The sequence below is a fragment of the Pogona vitticeps genome, chromosome 5 (genome assembly GCF_051106095.1).
Source record: "Pogona vitticeps strain Pit_001003342236 chromosome 5, PviZW2.1, whole genome shotgun sequence".
Classification (NCBI taxonomy): Eukaryota; Metazoa; Chordata; class Lepidosauria; order Squamata; family Agamidae; genus Pogona; species Pogona vitticeps.
The window spans coordinates 181,309,357-181,334,868 of NC_135787.1; the positions used below are offsets into that span (position 1 = coordinate 181,309,357).

A 25,512-nucleotide genomic window follows, 5' to 3' on the forward strand; every position below is an offset into this window, starting at 1 on the left:
GAGTGGTGATTGGAACCGAGGCCTCCTGAGTCCTAGCATGTCACTCTATCAACGACACCACACGGCTGACGAGAAAGTTGAATTAACAGATACAGTGGACCCTCAACGTACGGAATTAATCCGTATTAGAACAGTGGCTGCAGGTCGAGAAGTCTGTAGGTCAAGGCTCCATTGACCTACAATGCATTGAAAACTGATTAATCCCATAACTGGCTGGTTTTGTTCCATTTTGGTTATTTTCTGGTCTGTAGGTTGATTCTCCAGCTGCAAGTCAAACCTAAATTTTACGGCCAGAGAAGTCTGTAAGTCGAAAAGTCTGTAAGTGGAGCCATCTGTAAGTCGAGGGTCCACTGTATGGAGAAAGAGTCAAAAAGAATTTTGGAACACCCTCTACTGAAGACACTGGGGAGCCAGAAGGTGGAATGGCAACTTGGGATTCAAACTGCTCTGAATATTTCACCTACAGTAAGTGGATCAATAGATGTAGTTGCTCACAAGCTGATCAAAAAATGAACATGTCTTAGCGGAGCAACGTGACTGCCACAAAAAGAAAAAGCTAATGTGATTTTTAGGTGGCAAGAATGAACTACGGATTCAAGGTCATGAAGTGTCATGGTTCCACTTGACGCTGCTCTACAGACCTTTTCTGGTACAGAGTGTCCAATTAAGGATACCACATTAATATTGTTTTTCCCCCGGTAATGACACATACATATAAATATGATAGCAATCATACAATTTTATTAGAAGCAGTATCACCAGAGGAAAACGCTCCAAACCCTTGAAAGGAGCTCCCATATATGGCGAAGTCAAAACAATGCACATACAACCAAAACTTTGAAGCTCTCAGAATGGAGCCAAGGTAAAAGGGCATTCAGAAAGTGTAATTTTCAGACCGTTACAATTGTACTTTCCCACCAAGTTTTTAGTACATTGACTTTTTGTATGGGAGAAAGCAGTGCAACGGAGCTTCCAAAGATCAACACATAACTTGACTCCTTATAGCTCCGGCCACTTGTCTTGACAAACATGGTGCCATCGAACAAGAAAGAGGATATTACAATGAGCATTCAAAGATATTTTGCAATTTGTTACCTAACCATAGGGAGCCCAGATGCACTGAGGGGAGTGTGCTAGTTCCCTCCTGCCCTGCCTGCATTGTTTTTTACAGTCTGTAGAGAGAAAGGCTGTCTGTCTGTGTGGATTCCCCAGGTTATGCATAACATGACAAAGCAAGCTCAGACAGAAAGGCTACAAGGGTAGAGCTCCCTCCCTCTTTCAGATAGTCACCTTCACATGTTGAAAACAGTGAGTCAGCAAGATCCTTACAATACGTGGGGGGCTCATACACTTAGGCAAGAAGTCAATGAGGGATGCTCAAAACATATTGAATCTAGGCTAGAAAATGTTTACAGATGTTGTGTAGATGGAACAGATCTCTAAAAAGTTGACGTCGATGAAAACAGTTCACAGCTTGGTTCGAAGACTTTCACAACAACCAAACTTCAATATTCAATTTTGAAAGGATACTCCTTGTGATTGATGCACCTAAAGAAAGAAAGGAATTAATCACCGATGTGAACCAAGTTTTGTTCGTGGTTTTGTCCGATAGCTCAGTGGTTTAGGTATCTGGCTGGGGAGTCAGATTTTGGGAGTCTAATTCCTCACTGTGCCTCCTGCAAGTATAGCCAGTCTGTGTGGCCTTGGGTGAGCTGCACAGTCCCAGGGAATACCCAGAAGAAGTAAATTACTTCTGAGTATTCTCTACCTGGAAAACCCTGAAAAGGGTCGCCATAAGTCAGAACTAACTTGATGGCACATTATTCTTATTATGCATGCTTGGGATGTATGGAGAAAACCCAAAGTATGTATCTATAATGTAAATTGTCACAGTTTTTCTTGACACTGCTTAACCATGGCATGGAGCTAAACACAGCCTACTAGCCATGTTGATCTGTCTACAAACCTCTAGGTTTTGCTCCTTCTTTGAAACTGCGAAGACTAGAACGCTGTCAAGCCACAATATATGGCTTTCAAGTCGCATGTTTTGGTAACCTATCATGCCTAGTAGATGTCTACTTGCAGCACAAATAAGACAGAATTTTGCATTTTAATGTACGTTATTTGTTGAAAAGTTCACAACGTATGGAAGGAGTTTATGATTTTACTGCACTGTTCAAAAATGAAACTTGAAATCTGGTAGGGCCTGATGAAGTAAATCTACCGAGGGTTATCTCCTCAAGATAGTTCTATGCTTTTCAGCAGATGCATCCATTAATCTTGAGACAGCAACCAAAACTAAACTGTGGTCAGCAGACTCAGTTTCAAGTTGAGGCTAAACACGGAATGTTCACAACTAAGCCTGAAGGGTGAAAGTCTTGATAAAGAAGCAGCAAAGCAAACACTTCCAACTTACAAGAGCTTTTCTGCTGCCTCATTTCAGAGATGCGTAAACTACTTTGGCGGTCCGCTTTGATATACCAGCATTCCAGAATTTAAAGCCAGCTGGACACAAGACTGCTCTGACAGGAGACCAATAACTCATGACACTGGAAACAGGAGATCTGATCTGGGACTTACTGTTTATTTAGCCACAATAAGCTTTCTATTGGCCTGACGAGTGATTATGTAGAATAAATGAGCGCAACTAAGTAGAGGTCATGAAGAAGCATCACTCCTCTGACAGCAAATTCCTTTCATGCCCAATATGTCTTTTAAAAACACCCAGAAAGGGAAGCAGATCGCACCCTAGATTACACCCAAGATTTCCCATCAGAATGGCCAGGAGCCAAAATTCTACCTCCAAAAGTGTCTCTTTAAAACTGAGGTATTGGATGATGGTTGTGATCCATATTCAGATAGGGGTACATGGCTCTTTCTTTTTTTAAAAAAAATAAGTTTTTTTTAGTCTTCTAAATTGTAGAGCCACCTTTGCCTATCTTCACCAGTACAGACCCAGAGGAAAGTAATTAGAATTATGCTTATCTCTTTGTTTCTTCTAAAAAAAACCAGGCTATTTTGGTTGATGGGGGAAGGATTAGTTGTCTAACAGTATTTTTTTTCTTTTAGTTGCTACTTTTAGCTTGGACCATTTAGTCTTCTATTTGCAGTCTTCTAGTAAACAATCCAGTTAAATGTTGGTGCCTTGGCTATCTATAATCCAGTAACACAGATAGCAGCAACAACAGTTTGTAATACAATTTATTTAAATGTTAAACTTATTTAAAGGTGCCAAATTAATTCCTTTTTAAATAACCAGCTGAAGAACTTTAAATGATCCTTGCCAGTCACCGAACAAAAGTAGTACCATTCTACATTGATCTTGACATCCGACCCAGGCGTTAAGTGTTGCCATCCCTTTTATTACTATTTTCAAACGCTACAACTTACGAGGACAGTGCACACGCTCTCCAGTTCCTGTTGAAGCTAAGGATGGTTTCCATGTCTTGCTTAGATAACTCGAAGTCAAACACCTGGCAAGGAGGAAAAAAAAGTATTCCCAAATAAAGCTAAGAACCCAAAGATTCCTAAGACGTGCAGCCGAGACAATTTATTACATGAATGCATAGTGCCTTGCCCCTTCCTCCTGCAAGCTAACTATAGCATATATAGATGTGGTTTTAATTTACCCTCCCTAAAAATCCTGTGATGTAGATATGCTGAGATAGAAGGAGCCTTGTGGCACAGTAGTTAAACTGCAGTCAAGATCCGCTCACGACGGGCTCTGAGAGCCAGCTTGAGGTTGACTCAGCCTTCCATCCCTCTGAGGTCAGTAAAATGATAACCCAGCTTGCTCGGGCAGTAAGGAGTTGTTTACATAATTAGGTTGTAAAGTGTCCAGATAATGCTTTAGCACAGGGGTCTCAAACTCAATTTACTTGGGGGCCGCTGGAGGCAGAGGCTGGGTGAAGCTGGGCTGCATCAGATTTCCCGCCAAGTGGAGCAAGAGCCCAAGGGAGCCGCCCAGGAGTTTCCTTAGCCTGGCTGGGGCTCCAAGGAGAAGGAGAAGGAGGGGCGCCGGCCACAACCCTCTCCGACTCCTTCTCCACTACCACCAGCAGCAGCAGAGGAGGGAGGGAGCGCTAGCAACCACCTAGCCGGGGAGGGGGGGAGGGCATGACATAAAAAACCTGTCATAGAATTTGCCTTGCAGAAGGAGAAAAGCCCCCACCGGTACCCATGAAATTAAACAGAACGGGCGCTGTCTTGGGAGAGAGCTGGCGAGCGAGGCGAGGCTTTTTTTTTGACTCTTGACAGCAGAGTACACGTGGGCGCTTCGGGGGGCAGGCAAGGCGGGAGCCACAAACTATCATCTGGTGGGCCACAAATGGCCCCCGGGCTGCATGTTTGAGACCCCTGCTTTAGCACTATTGGGCAGTATATAATTCAAAACAACAACACCAAAGGTGCATTTCTTTTTGATTTTGTGGAGGCTTGGTGAGGGAGGGGAACATTTCTTTCTCATCCTTTGCTGTGTCATATGAAAGAAATACCAGGAAAGGAGACAAACAGTAGGCATGAAGCAGGTGCTACAGTAAATTTGTCCTAGCAAACCCAACCCAACCCAACCCAATCAAATGTAAACAAACAAAATGAACAAAGGACAACATTTAACACAACCAATTTGCTCATTTTTAGCATTAGCTTAGAAATTAGCACAGGCAAGCTTGTATTCCAGCAACGAAAGCTGGAATCCTGTTGCACAACGTTACATCACATAACGTGGATGAAGTTATCAACTGCAGCCATATTGGGGGGGAAGAATACCCAGGTTCTCAGAGTTGCTAGGAATCCCCTTCATCCTGATGAAGGGTTTGGAAGCTGCAGAACGGGGGAGGGGGGAATCTTTAATCCCTGCTAATTGCACAATTGGTTGGGTATCTCAGTGAGCTGGCGCAACTTGCTGTGGAGGCAAGGTTTGGGAATCTGATTCTCCATTGTGCCTTGTAGGAGAAAAGACAGCCTGCATGGTCTCAGGCATGCTACATGGTGCCAGAGCACCTCTAGAACAAAGGAATGATAATCCACTTCGTAGTAGTAGTAGTAGTAGTAGTAGTAGTAGTAGTAGTATTTATTTTGCGTTCACTGACCCTATAAGACTTCTAAGTACTTTGTACTCCAAAAACCCTAGAAGTGTTGACAGCAGGTAATTAATTTTATCTACACAAGATACAACTAATCCAATCAGGAGCTGGTGCTATTTTTTTATCCCACCTTGAAGTTTTCCTCAATACGTGCTGGGGTGATGGATTTGGGAATCACCACCACATTTCTTTGGATATGAAACCGGATCAGGACCTAAGAGTCAGAACATGACCAAACAAAATTAGTCTTGTTCAACCAAAAAATTATTTGTACTTACACATGAGTTGTCACATGTAGAACCTTGCAAAAGAAACTGAGCAAAATGGCACCTTTCCCACACTATCCTGGTGTCTTCTCCAGAATGCTCAGATCCTAATCGCCACATCTTGAGCAGAGGTTACTTGTGGAAGGACCCAAAGCATATTGCCTGCACCTCATTTTTCCTGTCACACATCAGTTGCCATTTTTAAAAATAGAAATCAAGACCCCTGAAATCCCCCTCAACTCGGGAAGAATATTTTTTAGGTTGTGCATTTACAACTAATGTTTACAACCATACCATAACCACATGCATTGAGAAAATAAAAATAACAGCCCCCTTTGATTACAGGTTAACCACTCTGACTGTAATAAACCAGAAAAATCTGAACTCTTGGAAGCATCACAATGTTTGTTTCATTCTTGGCTTATTAAAGCAATTATTGTCTACAGAATATATTGTCGTGGATACATTGCAACAATGACCACCACAACTGTTCCAAGAAATACATGTACATGTTTTCCCTCCTCCAGTTTAACCTTGAATCAACCCCAAAGAGGAAATTAGAACATTGCTGAACACAGGAAGCTCCCTTGTTCCAGGTGAGAGTGTTTGTCTGAATACATCAGGGACTGATCCTGAGACCTCTGATACTCAGAGCAGGCTGTGTATTACTGAGCTATCCACACTCTCTGAATCCTGCATCTCTATCTTAGAGTCTCCTCCTCTCATAACATAAGGCCTCTGAGATGGCACCTTCTTTTACTGTTCGCTTCCAAAGGAAAAGCACCATCTTAGCTATGTCCCAGTCTTTTTAAACAACTTGCATTTTAAAGCAACAAAACCTGATCTCTTTGTTTATGCTGAAGTTTGACCAGCTAAAGAGTTTTCAGAAAAAGACTGAGACTAGGAAGGGCAGCAATGATGGAGATTCTCAAGTGCAAGGATGTGTCACTAGAGACCAAGGCCAAGATCATCCACCCTCTTGTATTTCTGATCACCATGTATGGGTGTGAAAGCTGGACAGTCAAGAAAGCTGAGAGGGAAAAAAATTGATTAGTTTGAAACATGATCTGGAGGAGAGCTCTGTGCATACCCTGGATGGACAGAAAGATAATCAAGTGGGTCCTAGTTCAAATGAAGCCTCAACTCTGGAGGCCAAAATGATGAAACTGGGGCTGTCCTACTTTGGGCACATCATGAGAAGGCAGGATTTCTCTGCAAAAGACAATAATTCTGGGAAAGATGGAAGGTAGCAGGAAAAGAGGAAGACTAAACTATGAGATAGTCTGACTCCCTAAAAGAGCCCACGGGCTTGAGTTTGCAAGAGCTGAGTGGGGGCAGCTGGGGGACCAGACATTCTGGAGATCACTCATTCTTAGGGTCACCCTAAATCAGGGGCACCTTGATGGCACATAACAACAACAAGAATTTTCATTTTTGTGGTCTGCTAGAAAACGTTTGGGACTCCATTTTAATCATCCTTTCATATTTTAATATTAACTTTTATGCTTTGCAAGCCCGCCTGAGAACATGTAAATCTTCTGAGGAGGAAGCAAATCTAATAACACAGCCACACAAATTCAGCAAGAGAGTCGGGAAAGGCAATCCCTGATGTTATGTAAATGGTTTCTATAGGTCTTTTCCTTTAGCCTGCCTTCTGCCTTGCCCCCTCCCGCCAACCCTCTTCTGTTTTCTGCCAACTGATAGGGATCTTCAGATATGTTCACACACACACACCAGACACACCTGTGCCACCGTTTTATTGTGCTTTGCAGCAATCTCTTTTATTTTGGGATCATCCAAGAGAGATGGGTCTTCTGGCTTGGCCCTAGGGGGATAAAGGCCAACAAAACAACAACAATTACTGCAATTCAGGGTAATAAGAAACCCTATATGTAATCAGAACAGAATATTTATCAAGCAGACTTATTGGTTGCAGCAGAGCTCTTGTACTCTTCACTGGAGCAATTCATCAAGAGCAACTTTTTCCACTAATGCAGTAGTTCTCAACTTTGTGCCCTCAGATGTTCCTGGACTAAAAATCCCAGGAATCCTGGCCAGCACAGCTAGCGATGAAGGCTTCTGGGAGATTTAGTCCAAAAACATCCGGGGACCCGAGGTTGGGAACCATTCCACTAGTATGACACTAACTGGAGTTAACATCTTCTATACTGTACACTTACTAAAAGTATAGAGATGGTGTAGCACTACAGCTAAGAGACTGAGTTAAAATGAGAAGGCCCACAGTTAAATCTCAACTCTGCCACAAACCCACTTGGTGGTCTGAGGCAAACTATGCTCTCTAGACCTCAAGGTTCCCATCTGCAGTGGGAAGGAGAAAAGTCTAATTTGCTTTGCAAATTAGTGGTGGTCAACATCTATTAGTTGAGGAGCTACAGAGATTCTCCTGAACCTTCCGGGGTGGGGGGGGTTTACAGCCTTACTCCTAGGCCACTGAAATCTAGAACATGAAAAATCAAACATTTCTCTTTTAAAAAAGCGGCAGGAATGTAAACATCGTTTTTAAGCCAAATCATGATTCTGGGAGTCATGTAGCCTGAAAGAAATGGTGTGCACTTCATGTGTCTCTTGTTTTAAAATAAAAAGGCAGCTTTTCATGCCACCAGTTTAGCAGCGTGCTCCATTCAGTGGTATGAGGCACAGGTAGTCTGGCCCATTCCCACTACTCGTTATATTCCTGTTTTAAAGATTACAACTAGATTGTTCATGTCAGGGTGCACAAAAATCAATGGTGTTTTTTTTTTTTTAAAAAAATCAAATTGATTGTAATTGTCCAAAAAAAATCTGATTTTTAAAAAAATTTAAATCAAATCCACCCTGATTCATGCAAAGCACTTTAAGTGCTTAGATGTTCAATACAAATGTCATAGGAGCTCAGTTCTGCTTTGCCTAAAAGCCTGCTACCAGAAACCCCTTCCCTTTCTCATAATATCATCAGCCATTATTTAGAACTGAGGCTTTGATCTCCAGGACTGCTTGGTATGGATCAATGATCCTTTAATCCGTTTTATTATCACTTATTCTCTCCAACAGGATAGTTAAAGGACAGGAAGTCAAAGCTAGAAAGCTCTGACCTCAAGGCACATTTTGTCAAACACGGAGAAAGAAAGCGGCCCAGCCAGTATTCTCACCATGGTCTGTCCGGAGAGCCAAGGGGACTATAGGCTGTGACAGAGATCCCTCTGGACTGACAGTAATTGATCAGTTTTTCCTGAGTAAGGTATGGGTGACACTCAATCTGCAAGACACAGGGAACAATAGCTTATCTGACATGCTTTTAAAAATCTCTTATCTACTTTTCATATTTAAGCCCCACCTTTCCAAAAAGAATTCAAAAAGCCTGAAATGAAAACAAATGAAAAAGTTAAAAAGAAAAGGGGAAAAAACGGCACTCCAGACTAGATCAACTACACTTGTAAGAGTAAGTTCCTTGGCAAGTTTCTACAACTATTTGCTGTCAAAGAGGCGAACTGCATTTTAGCTTCAAAAATGGCTTGTCTCTTCAAGGTGTTATCTATTTTTATTCTCAAAGGCTTTCATGGCTGGGATCTGATGATTGTGGTGAGTTTTTCCAGCTCTTTGGCCGTGTTCTGAAGGTTGTTCTTCCTAATGTACACAAGAGACCAGCTAACGACATCCATGAATCACAGTGAAAGATCATCTCTCCCCCCCTTATCACAACAATACATGCACAAGAAAAACACGCTGATCACCATAATCACCCAATCTCCTGAAAAGGACAAAAGCTGTTCCCACAGCTATAAATACTCAACTATCCAACAAACTGCAACAGAGCACAGAGAGAATTCTGACTCCTGTCCTCTGAACATGCCGGCCACAGAGACTGGCGAAACGTTAGGAAGATCAACCGTCAGAACATGGCCAACGAGCTCAAAAAAACCCCACAGCAACCATGCTATCTATTTGTTAAACAAAGACCACTAAATTTTGAAGGAGTTGTTGATTCTCTCCTGCAGACCATCCAGAGTGCAAATCCTGTTTTATTATTAGGATTTTTTACTTGGGACTCTTCTGTTAGCTGTAATACAGAACAGCAGCTGGCCCAAAAGAAGTCACACAAGGGAAGATATCATTAAGACAATATTAAAACTCACAACAATAAGTAAAATAAGAACCCCATGAGATCAGTATCTGTGGTTCCACTTATCCACAGTCTAAAAATATTGAACATATTAAAAGAAAAAAATCCAGGAGAAACTATTTTCACATGTATTACCAGAACTGGCCACTAGAGTGAGTCAGAGACTGTGCTACAAGTACTTGTTTGTGAAGAATACATTGCATGGTCTCTGGCACTTTCTAGTGGCCAGTTCTATTTTTTCTTTTACCATTATTATGTTTTTACCATGAAGAGAAAACAGACGTATACAGTGGTGCCTCGCTTAATGGGCGGCCCGTTTAATGACAAATCCGCATAGCGATGATTTTTTGGTGATCGCAAAAGCAATCACATTGCGATGTTTTTAATGGGAAAATATTGCTTTGCGATGATTGGTAAGCTGTTTCGCTTACCGATTTTCGCATAACGATGATTTTCCAACAGCTGATCGGCAGTTCCAAAATGGCCGCCAGGTAAATAAAATGGCCGCCCGCTGTGTTTTTGCCCAGATTACTCGCTTACCGGGCAGTGAAAATGGTGGCCGTATGAAGGATTTTCGCATTAAGGTGAGTTTTTTGCCCATAGGAACGCATTAAACGGGTTTTAATGCATTCCTATGGGCTTTTTTATTTCGCATAGCGACAAATCCATACAGCGACGATTTTGGCTGCACGGATTATCGTCGCTATGCGGGGCACCACTGTATTTGTCATGATCATATGGATCTTGTCCAACTTATGACTCGGTGGAAGGCAGTTCTCCAACATGAATGGAAATAAACAACCAGGCTCAAGGCCCTACTTGTGCATTGTACATGTGCGTGGCCAACAAAATAATAAAAAATAAAAATAAAGAGAAGACCTGCCTATTCTGAGAACTTGGGGTAGTTGTTATTCTAGTAAATTCCCACATCTTGGCTCTCCTTGGAAGTGTTTTCTAAATACAAGGGTGAGTTCAATGAGGGAAAGGTGAGTTAAGTTGCATGTGGTCCAGAAGGAAAGAAATACAAGAGCAGGGAAGCCTTAAAAAATGAAATACCTTCTCTTGCTCTTCTCCCTTTGTTTATTTATGTTTTGTTCTCACTGATGGCTTTGCTGAGCAGTTTGGATTTTAGACAAAGAAGTGTCATACCAGTTCCATAAATATCTGGCAAGAACCAACTAAGGTCTTCCTTGTGTTTCAATTGTGCTACCCTGTCTTTGTGGTATTTACCAGCCTAAAAAGAAAAACCTTGATAAATGTGCCTGGAACAGCAGAACAGCCAAGGACTTCTGCACCGACCTTGCTTTTGTATGGTTAATGAGGAACAAACCCCGAGAAATGAAATAAGTGAAGGTTTTCCGGACAGGGAGACAAGACTGGATTGTTTTACTCCAAGAGGAAGGAAAAGGGGCTTTTAGAGGGTCTTCTGGCTCAGGAGATGCAAATACTGGTTCGGCAACATTCCCTCTAATTTACCAGTGTGCTGTGTGTGGGGGCTTGCAGCTCAAGGAAGACTTATTTTGTCTCGTGTACACACAAACAGACACACACAAAAGACAACAAAAGTCTTTATTTACTCTCTCTCTCTCTCTGTGTGTTTCTTTATATACTTTACATCTTTCTTCATATCCCTGTATACATATTCCCTCTCTCTCTTTCTTCCTTGATTCCTTTTTAATCCTTGGCAAACAGACAAAAAGTGCCTTACTATCTTGCACCCATATTTTTATTTGTACCTTGTTTTCCTGGTAAGCTTACAGGATGCGTGCCAAACTGTACTGGATAGAGTTACACAGCTACAGAGAGCTTATTTGCAGCTCTGCTGTAAGACCCAAGGAATACAGTGGCAACTTGTTTAGAGCCCCATGGTTAGATTTTGAGCATTAATAATCAAAGTACACATAGATATCATGGAACAGACTTGGGGGGGGGGCATTTGTTTTCTTACCATCCAGAAATTCAAAGGCTCGTCTGAAAAATATAAAGTGGTTACTATGGCAAAGCATCTATGCACGGATATGGAACCAGCAAAGCACATGTCCTATATTTAGAATGTAATATTACTCCGAAGCAAGCTCACCTCTGTGACACGATGCTGAACTTTTGCATTCACAGTTATCTGGGGCTTACTTTTAAGACAGACTATACACCAGCACAACCATCCTTTCATACACACTGTCAGGATGGCTGAGGAACATACCTTATGTGTGGGTGCCTGCCAAAGTTATTATTTTTAGGATTCCTTCACAGTGGAATTTATGAAATTATCAATTTACTACTGTATATTTAATGCCAGTCAACAGCAATGACCTCTGTGTGCTTTATATAAATACAGTGTGTTAGTCATTTGTTTCCCGAGATTTCCACCATAAAACTGTAAGAAAATGACTGCATTCTGCATCTCTTTGGCCAATGCAGAAGCATAAAATCCTTAAAAAAACAACTTCAGAGTTCTCACATTAAAAATGTTGGCAGACAGAATAAAAGCAGACCACCTGCAAATATGCAGCACATAGGGTGGTTCAGAACACCAGAATACCTGAGGGTTTTGGGTTTTTTTGAGGGGAGGATGGGAAAACGAATTCTTACAGAATGACACTACCATTCCAGGGGAGGTTCTTTGAGAAGGATACTACATAACTGGGATGTCACTACAGAAGAAGTATTCTTCTTATAGCCAGCTATGTTAATTCTTCTAGCAGAGGAAGTTGAAGAAGAGGTTCAAACAACAGTGCATAGAAGAAGGCAAAACCTTTTTGTCGCATTGCTCAGTTCTATTTGTAACCAAGGGGCCAACAGAGTGGTTTTTTTTTCATTTTCAACAAGAGTAAAACCAATTTGAAAGCACTCTCATCATTTTCAGTACGAGTATTTTATTTCTCTCTCCCAAGATAAACGGTTGGGAAAAACAAACAAACACTAGTTTGGCCCATTGGAATCTGATCAGTTGGCTGATAGGACATATACTCACGGAGCGTCCCTATTTGGCAGTGTCTGTGACATTACCACCAAGCCACAATATCACCATCATCATCATCTTAGAACTGCAGAGCTGGTACAACATTTTGCTTGAGTAAGGTGAAGGATATGAATGTATAGGTGCATCTGCTTCTTTAAAGGGCATGCTTCTGCAGGTCCTACAGGTGCAATACAGAAAGCTGTTCTTGCTTTTATAGATGTTTTGTGAAAGATTCTGCCAAAGCTGTTGGACAGCTCAGTGGTTTAAGTGGGTTGGGAGTTCAATTCCCCACTATGCCTCCTGGACCGGGGGGGGGGTCAGACTTGATGATCTATAAGATCCCTTCCAGCTCTGCAGTTCTAAGATTATTATTATTAAGTGATATGCTTTAGGTTGCAGTGATTTCCAAAACAGCCATTTTTTCTGTTAACAGTGAAAAGAAGACAGAACGTCCTCTTCAACAGCTCTGATAAGAACACAGCTCCACCGCACTTCTTACTCTGAAAGACTAAAAAGGGTCACGGAAATTATGCAACACAGAAACAGAAAACCAAAGCAGCCGTACATTAAGATGCCCTTGACCATTCCCATGTCCTTCCTCTATTGTACAATTATCTTGCCTTCCATTTATATCACTAGGCATACTACCTGATTATTTGCAGGCTTGTACTTCAAACCAGGCTTGTTCAATAACCTCTCAATCTGTTCGTGGTTGAAATTGGAAACGCCAATGGTTCTCACCAATCCGGCATCTACCAGCTCTTCCATTGCCTAAGGGCACACCAAAGGTCAAATAGAAAAGTGCCATAAGCCCTCTGACACCTTGAGAAGTGATTATAGCCTCTACTAACAGCATACATATACAGAAATATTGCACACTGGTGATGAAATAGATGCTTGGAAGTACATTACATTGGCACCATCCTTCTCTGCAACATATTATACAGCCACCTGAAGGATGATGTCATGGAGCGGTTGGAGGCTCCATCTGTTCCTAGATGTACCAGTACATGAGACGACAGCATCTCATGTTCTGACTCGCTTCATTTTCCTCCCAATGTGGTTATTTACATGCAAAGAGGAGTTGTGATGTCTTAATTTGGAGAGTACTCTTTCGCAGTTTTCAATTTGTATTCTGCAGTGGTAAGAGTCCCAGGAGAGGTGCATCAAATACATATCCAGAACACGCTTGATCCTTTCCAAGAGATGAAATGCCTCCAGTTCTGTGACTCAGTCTTGGACAGAATCATGGCGGCACTTGTGCCACAGAGGAGAAAAGAACAGGAACTGAATTCCTGCCACTGAAGTTACAGTACTAGGATGTCACTTGTGATGTCGGACAAGTTAGCAGCATTAATGTGGACCTGTAGGTGACCACGGAGCAAAGGAAGGAATGATGTGGGCGATCACAGAACAAAGGGAAGGCAATTAGCATTCAGAGAGAAAACAGAAGTGTTGATAACAGATGTCTGAGCCAGTGGAGTTACAAGGCGATGCCCTGAAAACTCTTTTTATTAACATAGCACAGTTACATAGAATGTTGAAAGAATTCAGATAGGACATTAGTTACCTAACCGCCATTTAAGATTGGCCGGAGAAAGTCTTTGAACCCATGATCTAACTCTAAGGGAAAAGGCAGAATGAGTAAGTTACCCTGCACACACACACAAAATGGAGCACACAAGAAAGGAATAAGAAGTTAAAATTTTGAAACTCTTCATAACAACAACAAAATCCTTCCATACATGGAGAACAAATTGTTCCTCTGGATAGTGGGAGTTGGGGGTGGAGAAGGCACAGGTAGTGTGGGGTAGTGGATAAAGTGACAGACTAGGACTCTGAAGACCAGGGTTCGAATCTCCACTTTGTCCTGAAAACTCAGTGAGGAAGTGGAACTGATACAACCACTCCTTAAATATGCTGAAAGCCCTGTAAGTCGGTTCTGTTCTTGATGACACACAACTAACTAATGACTTGCACCAGGAAGTTCATCTTATTAGAGATGGGGGTATTTGTATATGACGTGGTGGCGCTGCAGGCTAAACCGCAGAAGCCTGTGCTGCAGGGTCAGAAGACCAAGCAGTCGTAAGATCGAATCCACGTGACGGAGTGAGCGCCCGTCGCTTGTCCCAGCTCCCGCCAATCTAGCGGTTCAAAAGCATGCAAATGCGAGTAGATAAATAGGGACCACCTCTGTGGGAAGGTAACAGCGTTCCGTGTCTAAGTCGCACTGGCCATGTGACCATGGAAAATTGTCTTTGGACAAAACGCTGGCTCTATGGCTTGGAAACGGGGATGAGCACCGCCCGCTAGAGTCGAACACGACTGGACAAAGATTGTCAAGGGGAACCTTTACCTTTACCTTACAAAGACCTCCGCACAGTTGGACTTAACGGAGGTCCAGCCCCTGGGACCAGACCGTCCACTCATGTGTTCGCTGCCGTTGGCAGCCTCGGCCAGCCTTCCAGTCGCTCCCAGAGCGCCGCTCTCTTTCTGCTCATCTGGCCACTTGGCAGCCGTGCAGGGAGATTCATTCTCCCTCCCCCTGTCTGGAGCTGGCTAGATGAGCAGAAAGAGAGCAGCATTCCAGGAGCGATTGGAAGGCTGGCCAAGGCTGTGCAGGGGTATTCGTGTTCGTATATGAATGCCACATCTCTGATTTGCACACATACATATGTTTGTAAATGTTCTAAAGGGATCAAAGTGGATTTTTTTTCATGGTGTTTAGAAATTCACACAGTGAAACAAATCCATCATTCGGTCTTAAGCTTGGCTTAACAAAATGGCTGCAAATCTAAAATACTCAGGAGACAAAACATACAGTACAACCTCAATGGCCACAGAACAGGAATGTTTGCAATGAACACCAACACGTCATGCAAAAGAGAATGCAGAATTTACATGACATTTCTGACGACAGATTAACATACCTCCCAAGTGTCTGCAATATTTGTGCCACTGGCTATTATCATGCCTTTTTCATCAGTAGGAAACAGTTCATCTCCAGCCTGTCAATGCAAAGCAAAAATGTAAATGAATTTTCTTCTGAATATATGAAGTCATCTCATAAAGAGTTATGTATTTGGTCCTGTATTTGAGAGTATGAGTGAAACAGCTTGTTTGTTTCATTAAAGCAGGTATCTTTTTAAAGGGTCTAAAAACAGTTTTAATCCCAACCTCCCTTAACAATCTTTCCAAATGATTAGCTACCCTGATGCAAAGGAGGAGAACCTGGTAAGAGGTGTTGCTCTTTTGCCTTACTGCAGCATGGTAGCTAATTGCCTTGAAAGATTGTTAGCGAAGGTCTTTTACTGTCAAGTTTTATTTGGAAGCTCAACCTGTGAAGTTTTATGAGCCAATTCTGTTCGACTGGGATCGGTCATCTTTTTCTATGATGCTCCAAGAAAGCAGAAAGGTTTTCACAATGAGCCTACGGTAGTTTTAGAGATGGGGGTCACTCATTTACCCCATTCCATTTTATTTCTGTCTTGCCTTTCTAGCGATTCAGGGAGCCCAATTAATTTACTAACAATTAGTTAACTAACAGACTAACAACGAAAAGTACAGTAAATTCTAATACTGAAAAAGTATATTTATATAATCAAACATTTATTTTTATATCTTCTAAAAGACCACAACACTTTTTAAAAACACACACACGAGGAAGCGGTACAGCATACAATACTCTGCATGAAAACTCCTTCCTCAGCTGTCTGATTCAGTAGCTGAAAGCCTAAAAGAGAAAGGACTTCGGCTGCTGACCGAATGACAGGACAGAGGCGGCCAACCTGGGTTATAACACAGTTTGAACTTTTGCTTGCAGTTCTACACTCTAGATTTTCTGTTTGTTTGTTTTTGCTTTATTTGCAACTAACGGGAAGGATATTATTTAGTTGTTCCCAGTTCCCACAGGCATAATTTATTTCTTTAATAAAGAAAGGGGTCCAGTGCAACTTAATACCTGCAGCTCACTAAATGCTCAGGTATCTTTCACCAAGCCACTACATAAGAGGAACATCATTATACTTATTGGCTTAATTGAAAGAGTCACATACATATATGAATAGTCTTGTTTCTTGGGTCTTTTTATTTTAATAGCGTCATTTCATGTGTGTGTCATCTCAGGCCGTGTTATTTCAACAGTGTTTATATTTGTAGCTCATGAAGGACACTCTGAAATACATCAGGACATCATATTGTGTAAATGCATACTCCTTCCACCACTGACGTACTTGACCTCCCCCCTTTTTTTCTTCTGGTGCAGAGAACAGAGAGCTGAAAAGCGTGCAGATCCCTCGTTTCTCAGCTGCTCCTAGTAGAGACGGGCACTTACTGTAGTTCGGGTTCACCAGCGTTGTGTCGGCATCCTGGATTCCACACCCCGCCTCCTCCTGCAGGCACTCCGCCAGAGGGGGAGGCAGGCCAGGCCACCGCACTGCTTCTGATGGGGTACCTGCGGGAGGAGGCAGGGCGTGGAATCTGGGGTGCCTGTGCAACACCCATGGGCGTGATCTGCCAAACCACGTTAAGTGCCCATCTCTAACTTCTAGTGTCAATCAACTGGACAGGTGGAGGGAGGAGTTAAATCAGCTAAGGGGGAGCACAGGGGCATGACGCCACAGGTTGTCCATAGGTGCTTTACCAAATCTGCCCGGAAGTTTTCAAATGCTGCTCTACAAGCATAACGGCCAGATGTTGTTGTTGTACTGATTTTCTAAGCTATCACTCAAAATATAGGCCCTAGGCCACAAAGATGGGAATACTAATTTTTAAGACTACCATTTCTAGAATGTCCCAGGCAGCATGATTTTAAAAAGCAGCTTTCCCCATCCTTGCATACTACACAAAGCTTCAGGCAAAAGATAATGGAAACCCAGCAGTGACAAACATTGTCAAATTTAAGTAGCAGTTTCACAAAACTCCTGAGATAGGGCATAGTAGTCTGGTGTACACCTTCTGGGGCAGGGGTGGGGGTGGAACTAGTACCAAAAATCTAAGAGTTATTTTAGTAGATGAGACCAAGATCTATTCAGTTCTATATTCGAGGATTTCCTCTGAATTCTTAAAGCTCAAAGTGCTTTCCAAACCTTAACTGTATGAATATGATTTACATGGAACCTTTGTTGTTGTTGGGAGAACAGCAACCATGAGGAAATTTGAACAACCAGTGATAAGACAGTGGCATTTCAGGAACTAAATCCTCGTCCCACCAGGTTCATGTGTGTTGTATCCCCAGCCTTATACAAATATTGCCTTTTTGAGCATCAGTTTTTGTGTAGACATTTTACCATCACTTACGGAATTATGAATGCCTCTGTTCTGCATCAGGGGGCAGAAAAGTGGATCTCCCAGTTGTCTGGGACACTACGTACTACTCACAATTCCCCACTGTTATCCATAGAGGATGGGGCTGACGGGATGTTGCAGACCAAATCTCTCCCCTGCCCAAATCTATAAATGACCAGGACTGTGAATATGTCAACTCAGTTCACAAGAAAGGACAGAGGCTTTTGTAAGGCTCATCCCAGGGAGGACAGATTTCCGAATACCTTGAATCCCACAGGCCAGTGAACAAGGTACAGATCCAAGTAATCCAGTTTGAGAGCAGCAAGTGTTGCTTTACAAGCACCCTTCACCAAGGCTTTCTCATGGAAAGTGCACCAAAGCTGCAAAAGAGAAGAGAGATTAACGTTCTATTTTACATCTACTACACAATGGCTCCCCTTCCACCCTGGAAGGAATGGCTATCGCATAAACTAATGTGGTTTGAAATTTCCTCTTCCATTAAATCATTAAAAGCTACAGGAACCCTGGCCTCAACTTCGATCTACAGCATAGAGGAGGCCAGCATCTCATGGCAGGCCCTTTGACAGCAACAGGAGATTTTACATTTTATCTTTGATGTATTAAGGAATCAACAAGGTGAAAATATTACACTGCCATAAGGAGAAGGGTGCCAATCACATCCCATACCAATTTCTCTTACCATCACCACAACTGCTTATGCACTTCTTGAGCTATATCTAAAGGCTTTCAATGCAACCTAACTCAGAGACGTGCAGCCATAATGGGTTTGGACTGACTCAAGAAAGGAAGCGAGAGCCGAAAGGCCTGTTAACAACAGAACATTCTGGAGGCCATTCGTTCATACAGTTGCCATAGGTCAGATGCAACTAGACAGCACATAATAATAACAACAACAGATTTGGAGCCATGCCACTGATTTTAGCAATCTCCTAGCAGAAGGATTGGCTAGCACAGAGCTCAGCTGGCCAAAAAGCCAACAAAGGGGCAAAGAACAGACAAGGGGATGGAGAAGCTGAATTACACCAGATCCAAACCTTTTTGTGCGTAGTGGCACAGAAGTCATGCTAGCACAATGAGAGTAGTCCTAACTCATTTCCAATACACCTACTAGACTGGGAGTGGTTGGAATTACATAGGTCTTGCAAGAAACCACTTTGAAGAAATATAAATACCTTACTAACAACGAAAAGATCCTCTCGCTTTACAACTCCGGACTTGATCTTCTCTTGGATACCGCGGCCAACCTCTTCTTCGTTTTGGTACACATATGCACAATCTAAATGGCGATATCCCACATCAATGGCCTTTTTCACAGCTTCTGCTACTTTTCCTGGTGGAGACTGAATCAAATGTTTTGTTTTATTAACTTCTCGTACTCCCATGCTTTTCCTGCAAGCTTTGTTTATAATCTTACACAGGACAACATTGACCACACTGACTTTTACGGATGGTGTTCCAAATTCATAGGAACCAGTGTTTGCTGCTGTCGTCGTGGGTCAGATCCTACATGGAGTAAGCCTATGGGTTTACTGTGTCATGCAGCATTCTGTCTGCAAAGCTTTTGCACAGGGAAATGTTATAACTGCCGCTTGCTCTCTTGCAAACAGAAATAATGTTGAGCAAGGAAACTCTATGAATCAGGGTCTGTGCCAGGGATGGATTTGATTTAAATCAAATTGATTTAAATCACTTTTTTAACATTTAAAATTGAATATTTTAATGATTTAACTAAAAATAAAAAATTTTAAATTAAAATTGTGATTTAAATCAGAATCATGTGGCCTCTAGATCAGGGGTCCCCAACCTGGCAGCAGTCCGCAGCCCAGGCAAGACAGCACAACACGCCCCCTGCCAGCGCAACACACACCCTTGCGAGCGCGACATGCCCCCGCGCACATGAGCGCGACATGCCCCCTGTGGTTGGGAACCACTGCTCTAGATCATTTCCTTATGAATGAGGTGCAGGATGGAATTTCAAGCTCAAAAAATTCCTTGTGGCCACTTCTAGCTTTGCAGCCCTCAGCAAGATAGTTCCTGTATCTTATCCAGTTTTGGGCAACACAACCCACAAATGGTTTGTTTGGCAATCTGAGTGAACACCGGATCCTGGCTTATTGCATCTTTTTAAAGCCAGGACTGCAAGTCAGACTACCTTGGTTTAGCTTCTCAGGATAGGAAGGCCCAGGAAATTGTTGAAAGAATTAGGGGGAAAAAACCACCCTATTTTCTTCTGGGCCTTCACAGCTTTATCTTGGCATCTTTCCCTCTCAAGTACAAAGACAGCACAGAGAACATAATAAAGAAAAATTTTAAGATATCATGCGCTTGCTCCAATTACGAATCTGGAACAGTCTTTCTACCCCACAGGGCATCTGGTTAATGCGGAAAAAGAAAACACTCTGTAAATCAATTGGATTAAGGATGTCTAGACACTATCAACATTTCGGCTAAAGAGTGCTATCTTTATTAGATAGAATTAAAGAAAAGGAAATCTTCCTGGGGACAGAAGTTCCTTACAGCATGAGATTTCTGCGTAACACACTCATGGTCAGCTGCTTCAGGCAAGAAACGTTATATTGCATCCTGATGAAAATGGAAAGCCTAAAACAGCCAAATTATTTCAACACATAGAGCAGAAAATCCCAAACATTCCCTTTCCTTCCAACAAATATACAATGAAATTAAACAAGTATGACACCTTTCCAAGACACTCAAAAGCAGGCTACCTAAGGCTGGCCCTCTTACTCACTGCCGATCACTCACCATAGTCTTCCCGGTGCAGTTTCAAGGAACAGAGCAGATACAAGATGGAGGCATGGGTGGTCCCGAGACCAAAACCAATTACTGTATTGTATTTCTTGTTTAGAAACAGCACCCCTTCTAGCAGATGGCAAGCAGGAACAGCTCTGCTGCCCTTCTGTATTTGCTTCCAGCCAAATTCCCACTCCTCCCCTCCTTAGCAAATAAAATCATGGGTGGAAGGAGGAAAAAAATAGAAATATGCTGGTACCTGCACAGTAGCAACCTTTAGCCTGTGGAGATTTGACAATATTTGGCTATAGTCAACTGATTGGTCAAGTAGCCAGATCTGAATAGTGTGCTAGCATTCTAGACAGCTCAGTGATTTAGGTACAGGATGGGAGTTCGACTTCCCACTGGGCGTCCTCGACAGAGGCTGAACTTGATGATCCATAGGGTCCCTCCCAGCTCTGCAGTTCTAATATTATTAGTAAAGGTAAAGGTTCCCCTTTGACATTTAGCCCAGTCGTGTTCGACTCTAGGGGGCGGTGCTCAACCCCATCTCCAAGCCATAGAGCCAGCATTTGTCCGAAGACAGTTTCCGTGGTCACGAGGCCAGCGCGACTAGACACGGAACGCCATTACCTTCCCAACGTGGTGGTACCTATTTATCTACTTGCCTTTTTATATGCTTTCAAACTGCTAGGTTGGCAGGAACTGGGACAAGCAACGGGAGCTCACTCTGTCATGTGGATTCGATCTTACGACGGCTGGTCTTCTGACCTTGCAGCACAGAGGCTTCTGCGGTTCAACCCACAGCGCCACCACGTCTCCCTTCTAAGATTATTATATTACATTATATTTTTACCTGAGCCAGAGTTCTATTTTACTTGGGCCAGAGTCCTCCATATGCACAGCAATCCATTGTGCAAGTGACTCCACTTTTTCAAAGCCTACACAAGGAGGTATTGTGTAGCCTCTTTGTGCCGGCATCAGCTCCCTTGGTTTTAACTGGACAATCTCCCGGCCTGTATGCCCCCAAAACAGAGATTGCAGATTACAGTGCGGATGTAACATTACGCTCCGCCTACACTGCAACAGGATTCTTGCCCTGCAGCTCTACAGGCACACACACACATATCACCAGAGTAGGGATGGCTGCACATCTATTAATGTATGTATTTGCATAGTAAGACAATAGTACTTTGAACACAACGTCTCACACTCGTCCAGAAGGTTGACTATCACTCCTCCATAACTGATAATAATAACCAATATTTTAATAATGTTGGTACTCAAGAGTGCATTGCCTTATCAGAGTGTGTAAAATTACTACCTAAGGTGGATCCAGATTATTAAGTGTATGTACTCTTTAGATAAGACAGGGAGAAGCTTGCCAAAGGCACACACGACATTCATAGTGAGAGCAAGACTTATTAGTTTGAAGCAGTGGAGGAATCATCATTCTAAACAGCACCACTTTTCTTCTGAAGGTGTTTCTCACTGGTTCTTTGTTCTTCCCACAGAAAACAAAAATAAAGCAGGGTGGAAAGTTACATTGTGCAAATTAGATCTGGCACCAGTGAAATTCTATTTAAATGAATTAAAATTTCTTTCCCCCCCCTCCAGGTCCCACAGCGCCACAGGGCTCCCTTTTGCCCTGGGGAAGCCTTTGGGAGCCTCAAGACCCAGAGAGGAGAAGGCATCACTGTTGGTCCTGATCCGGTATGGGGGCCACTGCTGGTGACTGGAAAGCCCAACAATGACTTTTGACTATTAACCCCCTCTCCTAGTCCTGAGGCTCCCAAAAGCTTCTCCGGGTCAAAAAGGAACACTAAAGAGTCTCAAAACCTGAAAGAGAAGGGATAGGACCTTTCGATTAATTTAAATTCAATAATATCAGCACCAGATCCAGTTTGCTGTGTGTAACTTTCCTCCAACAGAATTTTTGCCCAGTATGTTTTGACTGGTAGCAACTGAAATTTAGACCTTGACCAGTCAGTTACGATTTTATCCCATACTAAGATTTCTTTCTTTTAAACACAGCATACCAAAGCTGCAAAGGACACTATAAAGAAAATGACCTCAAACCAATGAAAGGAAGAAGCCATGCTGCTCCATCTGCCAAAACTCTTTTCCTTATTTGAAGAAAAAAGTTGCCACTTCTCTTCGCAAAATCTAATTTTAGAAAAAAATATGGCAAAACAAAAATCAAATGTGGAAGTTATCTCCTCCCCCTTCCTTTGAGGCCCTCATTTTATGTTTGGCCAAGCAAAGCACCACCTTGCATGCAGAAGTCACAAAAATCAACATTTCCACATACCGTTCATGTGGAATAAGATTTAAGGAGGCCCAAAGAATATTATGTAAACATTAAAAAGTTTTCCACTGAACTTTCACGAAGCACTGCCCGCTGATAACTCACTTCTTCGGCCCATAGTTTAACACAATTTCTTCCTCACGCTTACCACTTGTAAATGGGTTACCTAACAAAATAATGTAGTTTGGAGAGTTTCTGTTTATCGTTCCATAATACTCAAAATACAATGGCCTCTCCGCAGTACCCAGTACATATTACATTCCACTTCATCTACCTCTCATGTCAACATTACAACCACTGAGCATACTATGTAGCTAAAAAGGACTTTTCATTTGGGTTTTTTTCATGTATTGTCTCCCCCCCCCCCGCAAATATCTGTAGTTCTGTAAACTTTAGGGTTCTCATCGTCTGTTGATACCTCCCTTTTGTATGTAGAAAATACATTCCTATGAATATTAGAGGGATGACAGCATTTTTTTATATTTCTATGTAGAGGGGGAGAAATGCTTCCATTTTACAGGATCAAGCTCTTTTAAAAAATAAAATAAAATAAAAAGGTGGTTGGTTGATAGAGGAATTGTTTACTCTGAAATGTGAATGACTGTTAGACCCCTTTGACACTTTTTGTAAGTCCCATATTTATGGACACTGCTGAGAATAGTTAGGTACACAGGGAGACATTTCTCCACAAAATTTTGAGGGGAACCGGGAGGGAGGGGGACAATACTGCATAATATTTTAAAGTCAAATTTCTATTTAACCCTGGCCTACTTTTTAAAATTCCCCTAAGCCTTTTTCCTATTCTGCCAACACCCAAAACCCACAAGCCAAATCCTAAAAAAAAATGTATTAGTAAGGCTCAGAAGTCAGAACAGACTCCACTGCCTTTCAAATATACTATTTTTCCTTAAGATACAAAGTCATAGTGAAACCATTCCCAAAATAAAAGGAATTTCCTTTCCACTGAAAGCAATCCATCAAACACTGTGGGATTAATTAATATTCACAAGAACAGATTCCAGCATTGGTAACTTTTATTTTCCCTTTAGGACTCTCCTTTACTTTAAAGATGCTGTGAAGTGGCCGAAATTCAGGAGCCATATGGAGGTAAATGACAAACAAGTTTCATCTATAGAATTTCCCTTTCCTACACTACTGTTAGCTGGCTGGATAGTTGTGAATTAGGTATCTGCCTGTGGAACTAAAGGTTGTGAGTTCAAATCCCCACTGTGCATCTCAGAAGAACTAATGTTCTGTCTGACCTGGTTAAATTGCTTCCAGGAAGAGTATATATAATTTCAGTCCCAAACATGAGGCTTGGAGAAGCTTCTGCACCTTAAGCTACAGGGTGGGAAACCCTGAACCCTGCCACATGTTTCTGGACTGCAATTCCTATCAGCCCCAGCTTGCAAAACGAAGGGCGTCCGATTTTCAAAACTGTATTATTAGACATCACCTTGCCGACAAAGGTCCGCATAGTCAAAGCTATGGTTTTTCCAGGAGCGATGTATGGAAGTGAGAGCTGGACCATAAAGAAGGCTGACCACTGAAGAATTGATGCTTTTGAATTGTGGTGCTGGAGGAGGCTCTGGAGAGTCCCCTGGATTGCAAAGAGAACAAACCTATCCATTTTGAAGGAAATCAACCCTGAGTGCTCACTGGAAGGACAGATCCTGAAGTTGAGGCCCCAATACTTTGGCCATCTCATGAGAAGAGAAGACTCCCTGGAAAAAACCCTGATTTTGGAAAAGTGTGAAGGCAAGAGGAGAAGGGGATGACAGAGGATGAGGTGGTTGGACAGGGTCACCGAAGCTACCAACATGAATTTAACACAACTCCGGGAGGCAGTGGAAGACAGGAGGGCCTGGCGTGCTCTGGTCCATGGGGTCACGAAGAGTCCGACACAACGACTAAACAACAACGAATTATTAGAAGAGGAAAGCAGTTTATAGATCGCCTTCGGGATCCGTCAGGGGCGACGGCTCACCACAAAATGTCCCGTTGAGTGGACCCCCGGGGAAAGGTCCCGAATGACGTTTGAAAGTGAAGCTTCTTTCGAACCCTGACCCGCCTTTTCCCTCTCCTTCCGCCTTCTTTCCTCCTCTTCTGCCAACGCTAAAATACATCCCGCTAAGAAAACCAGATGGCATCCAAACGGTGCCACTTGCCTAATCTCTGACGAGAGCCCTAAACACGGGGCTTCCAAAAAAAAAAAAAAGTGTCAGAAGGGCAGAGGAGAGAATCCGCTCCCTCTCTGCCCACCGCCTGGGCAAAAGCACCATCTACAAAATCTTCGGAGCGCGCCCGATTGAGACCCCCCCCCCAAAAAAAAGAGCGCTGTGGAAATAAAATGAATGGCGAGAGAGCTGAAACTGGGATGGCGGGAGCCCCGCTAGGAGATGATTTCATGCAGAGAAAGAGGGGTGGGGGGGGGAAGAGAAGGGCGTTGCGGCCGCTGTTCTGCGGAGGTGGCAAAAAGGCAGGGGAAAAAATGGAGCGCGCGCGGCCAGACCCAAACCGGAGGCTGGAGAGGATGGCCGGGTGAACGGACCGCACCGGCTGCCCCGACGCCTACCTTCCACGTGCCCAGCCCCAGGATGGGCATCTGCGCCTTCGTGTAGAGCTCCACGTACTTGGCCATGGTTATCCCCGAGTCCCCGCGCCACGCCAACACCCGGGCCCCCCCCTCGCCCGTAAGCGCCTTTAATAGGCTCGGG

The 25,512-nt window shown here is 42.9% G+C and overlaps 1 protein-coding gene across 1 annotated transcript; it reads right to left on the reverse strand.

Annotated features, from left to right (window-relative positions):
* Positions 1-719: 719 nt before the first annotated feature.
* Positions 720-25,505, reverse strand: LOC110088824 (aldo-keto reductase family 1 member B1). Its single transcript, XM_020811379.3, has 10 exons — positions 25,371-25,505; positions 18,909-19,076; positions 17,979-18,095; positions 15,360-15,437; positions 13,078-13,200; positions 8,500-8,606; positions 7,094-7,175; positions 5,215-5,298; positions 3,391-3,473; positions 720-1,548 (listed from the first exon to the last, which is right to left on the reverse strand). Exons 1-10 carry the CDS (start codon positions 25,434-25,436, stop codon positions 1,506-1,508), a joined length of 951 nt encoding a protein of 316 aa, XP_020667038.2. The 5' UTR covers positions 25,437-25,505; the 3' UTR covers positions 720-1,505.
* Positions 25,506-25,512: the final 7 nt, after the last annotated feature.

Coding starts and splice junctions, on each gene's coding strand:
- LOC110088824 (XM_020811379.3), bottom strand. CDS start 25,436: ATGGCCAAGTACGTGGAGCTCTACACGAAGGCGCAGATGCCCATCCTG. Junction 18,096..18,908: donor ATCTTTTCGTTGTTAGTAAG/GTATTTATATTT, acceptor TCTCTTTTGCAG/CTTTGGTGCACTTTCCATGA. Junction 15,438..17,978: donor ACTGGCCTGTGGGATTCAAG/GTATTCGGAAAT, acceptor TTGCATTGACAG/GCTGGAGATGAACTGTTTCC.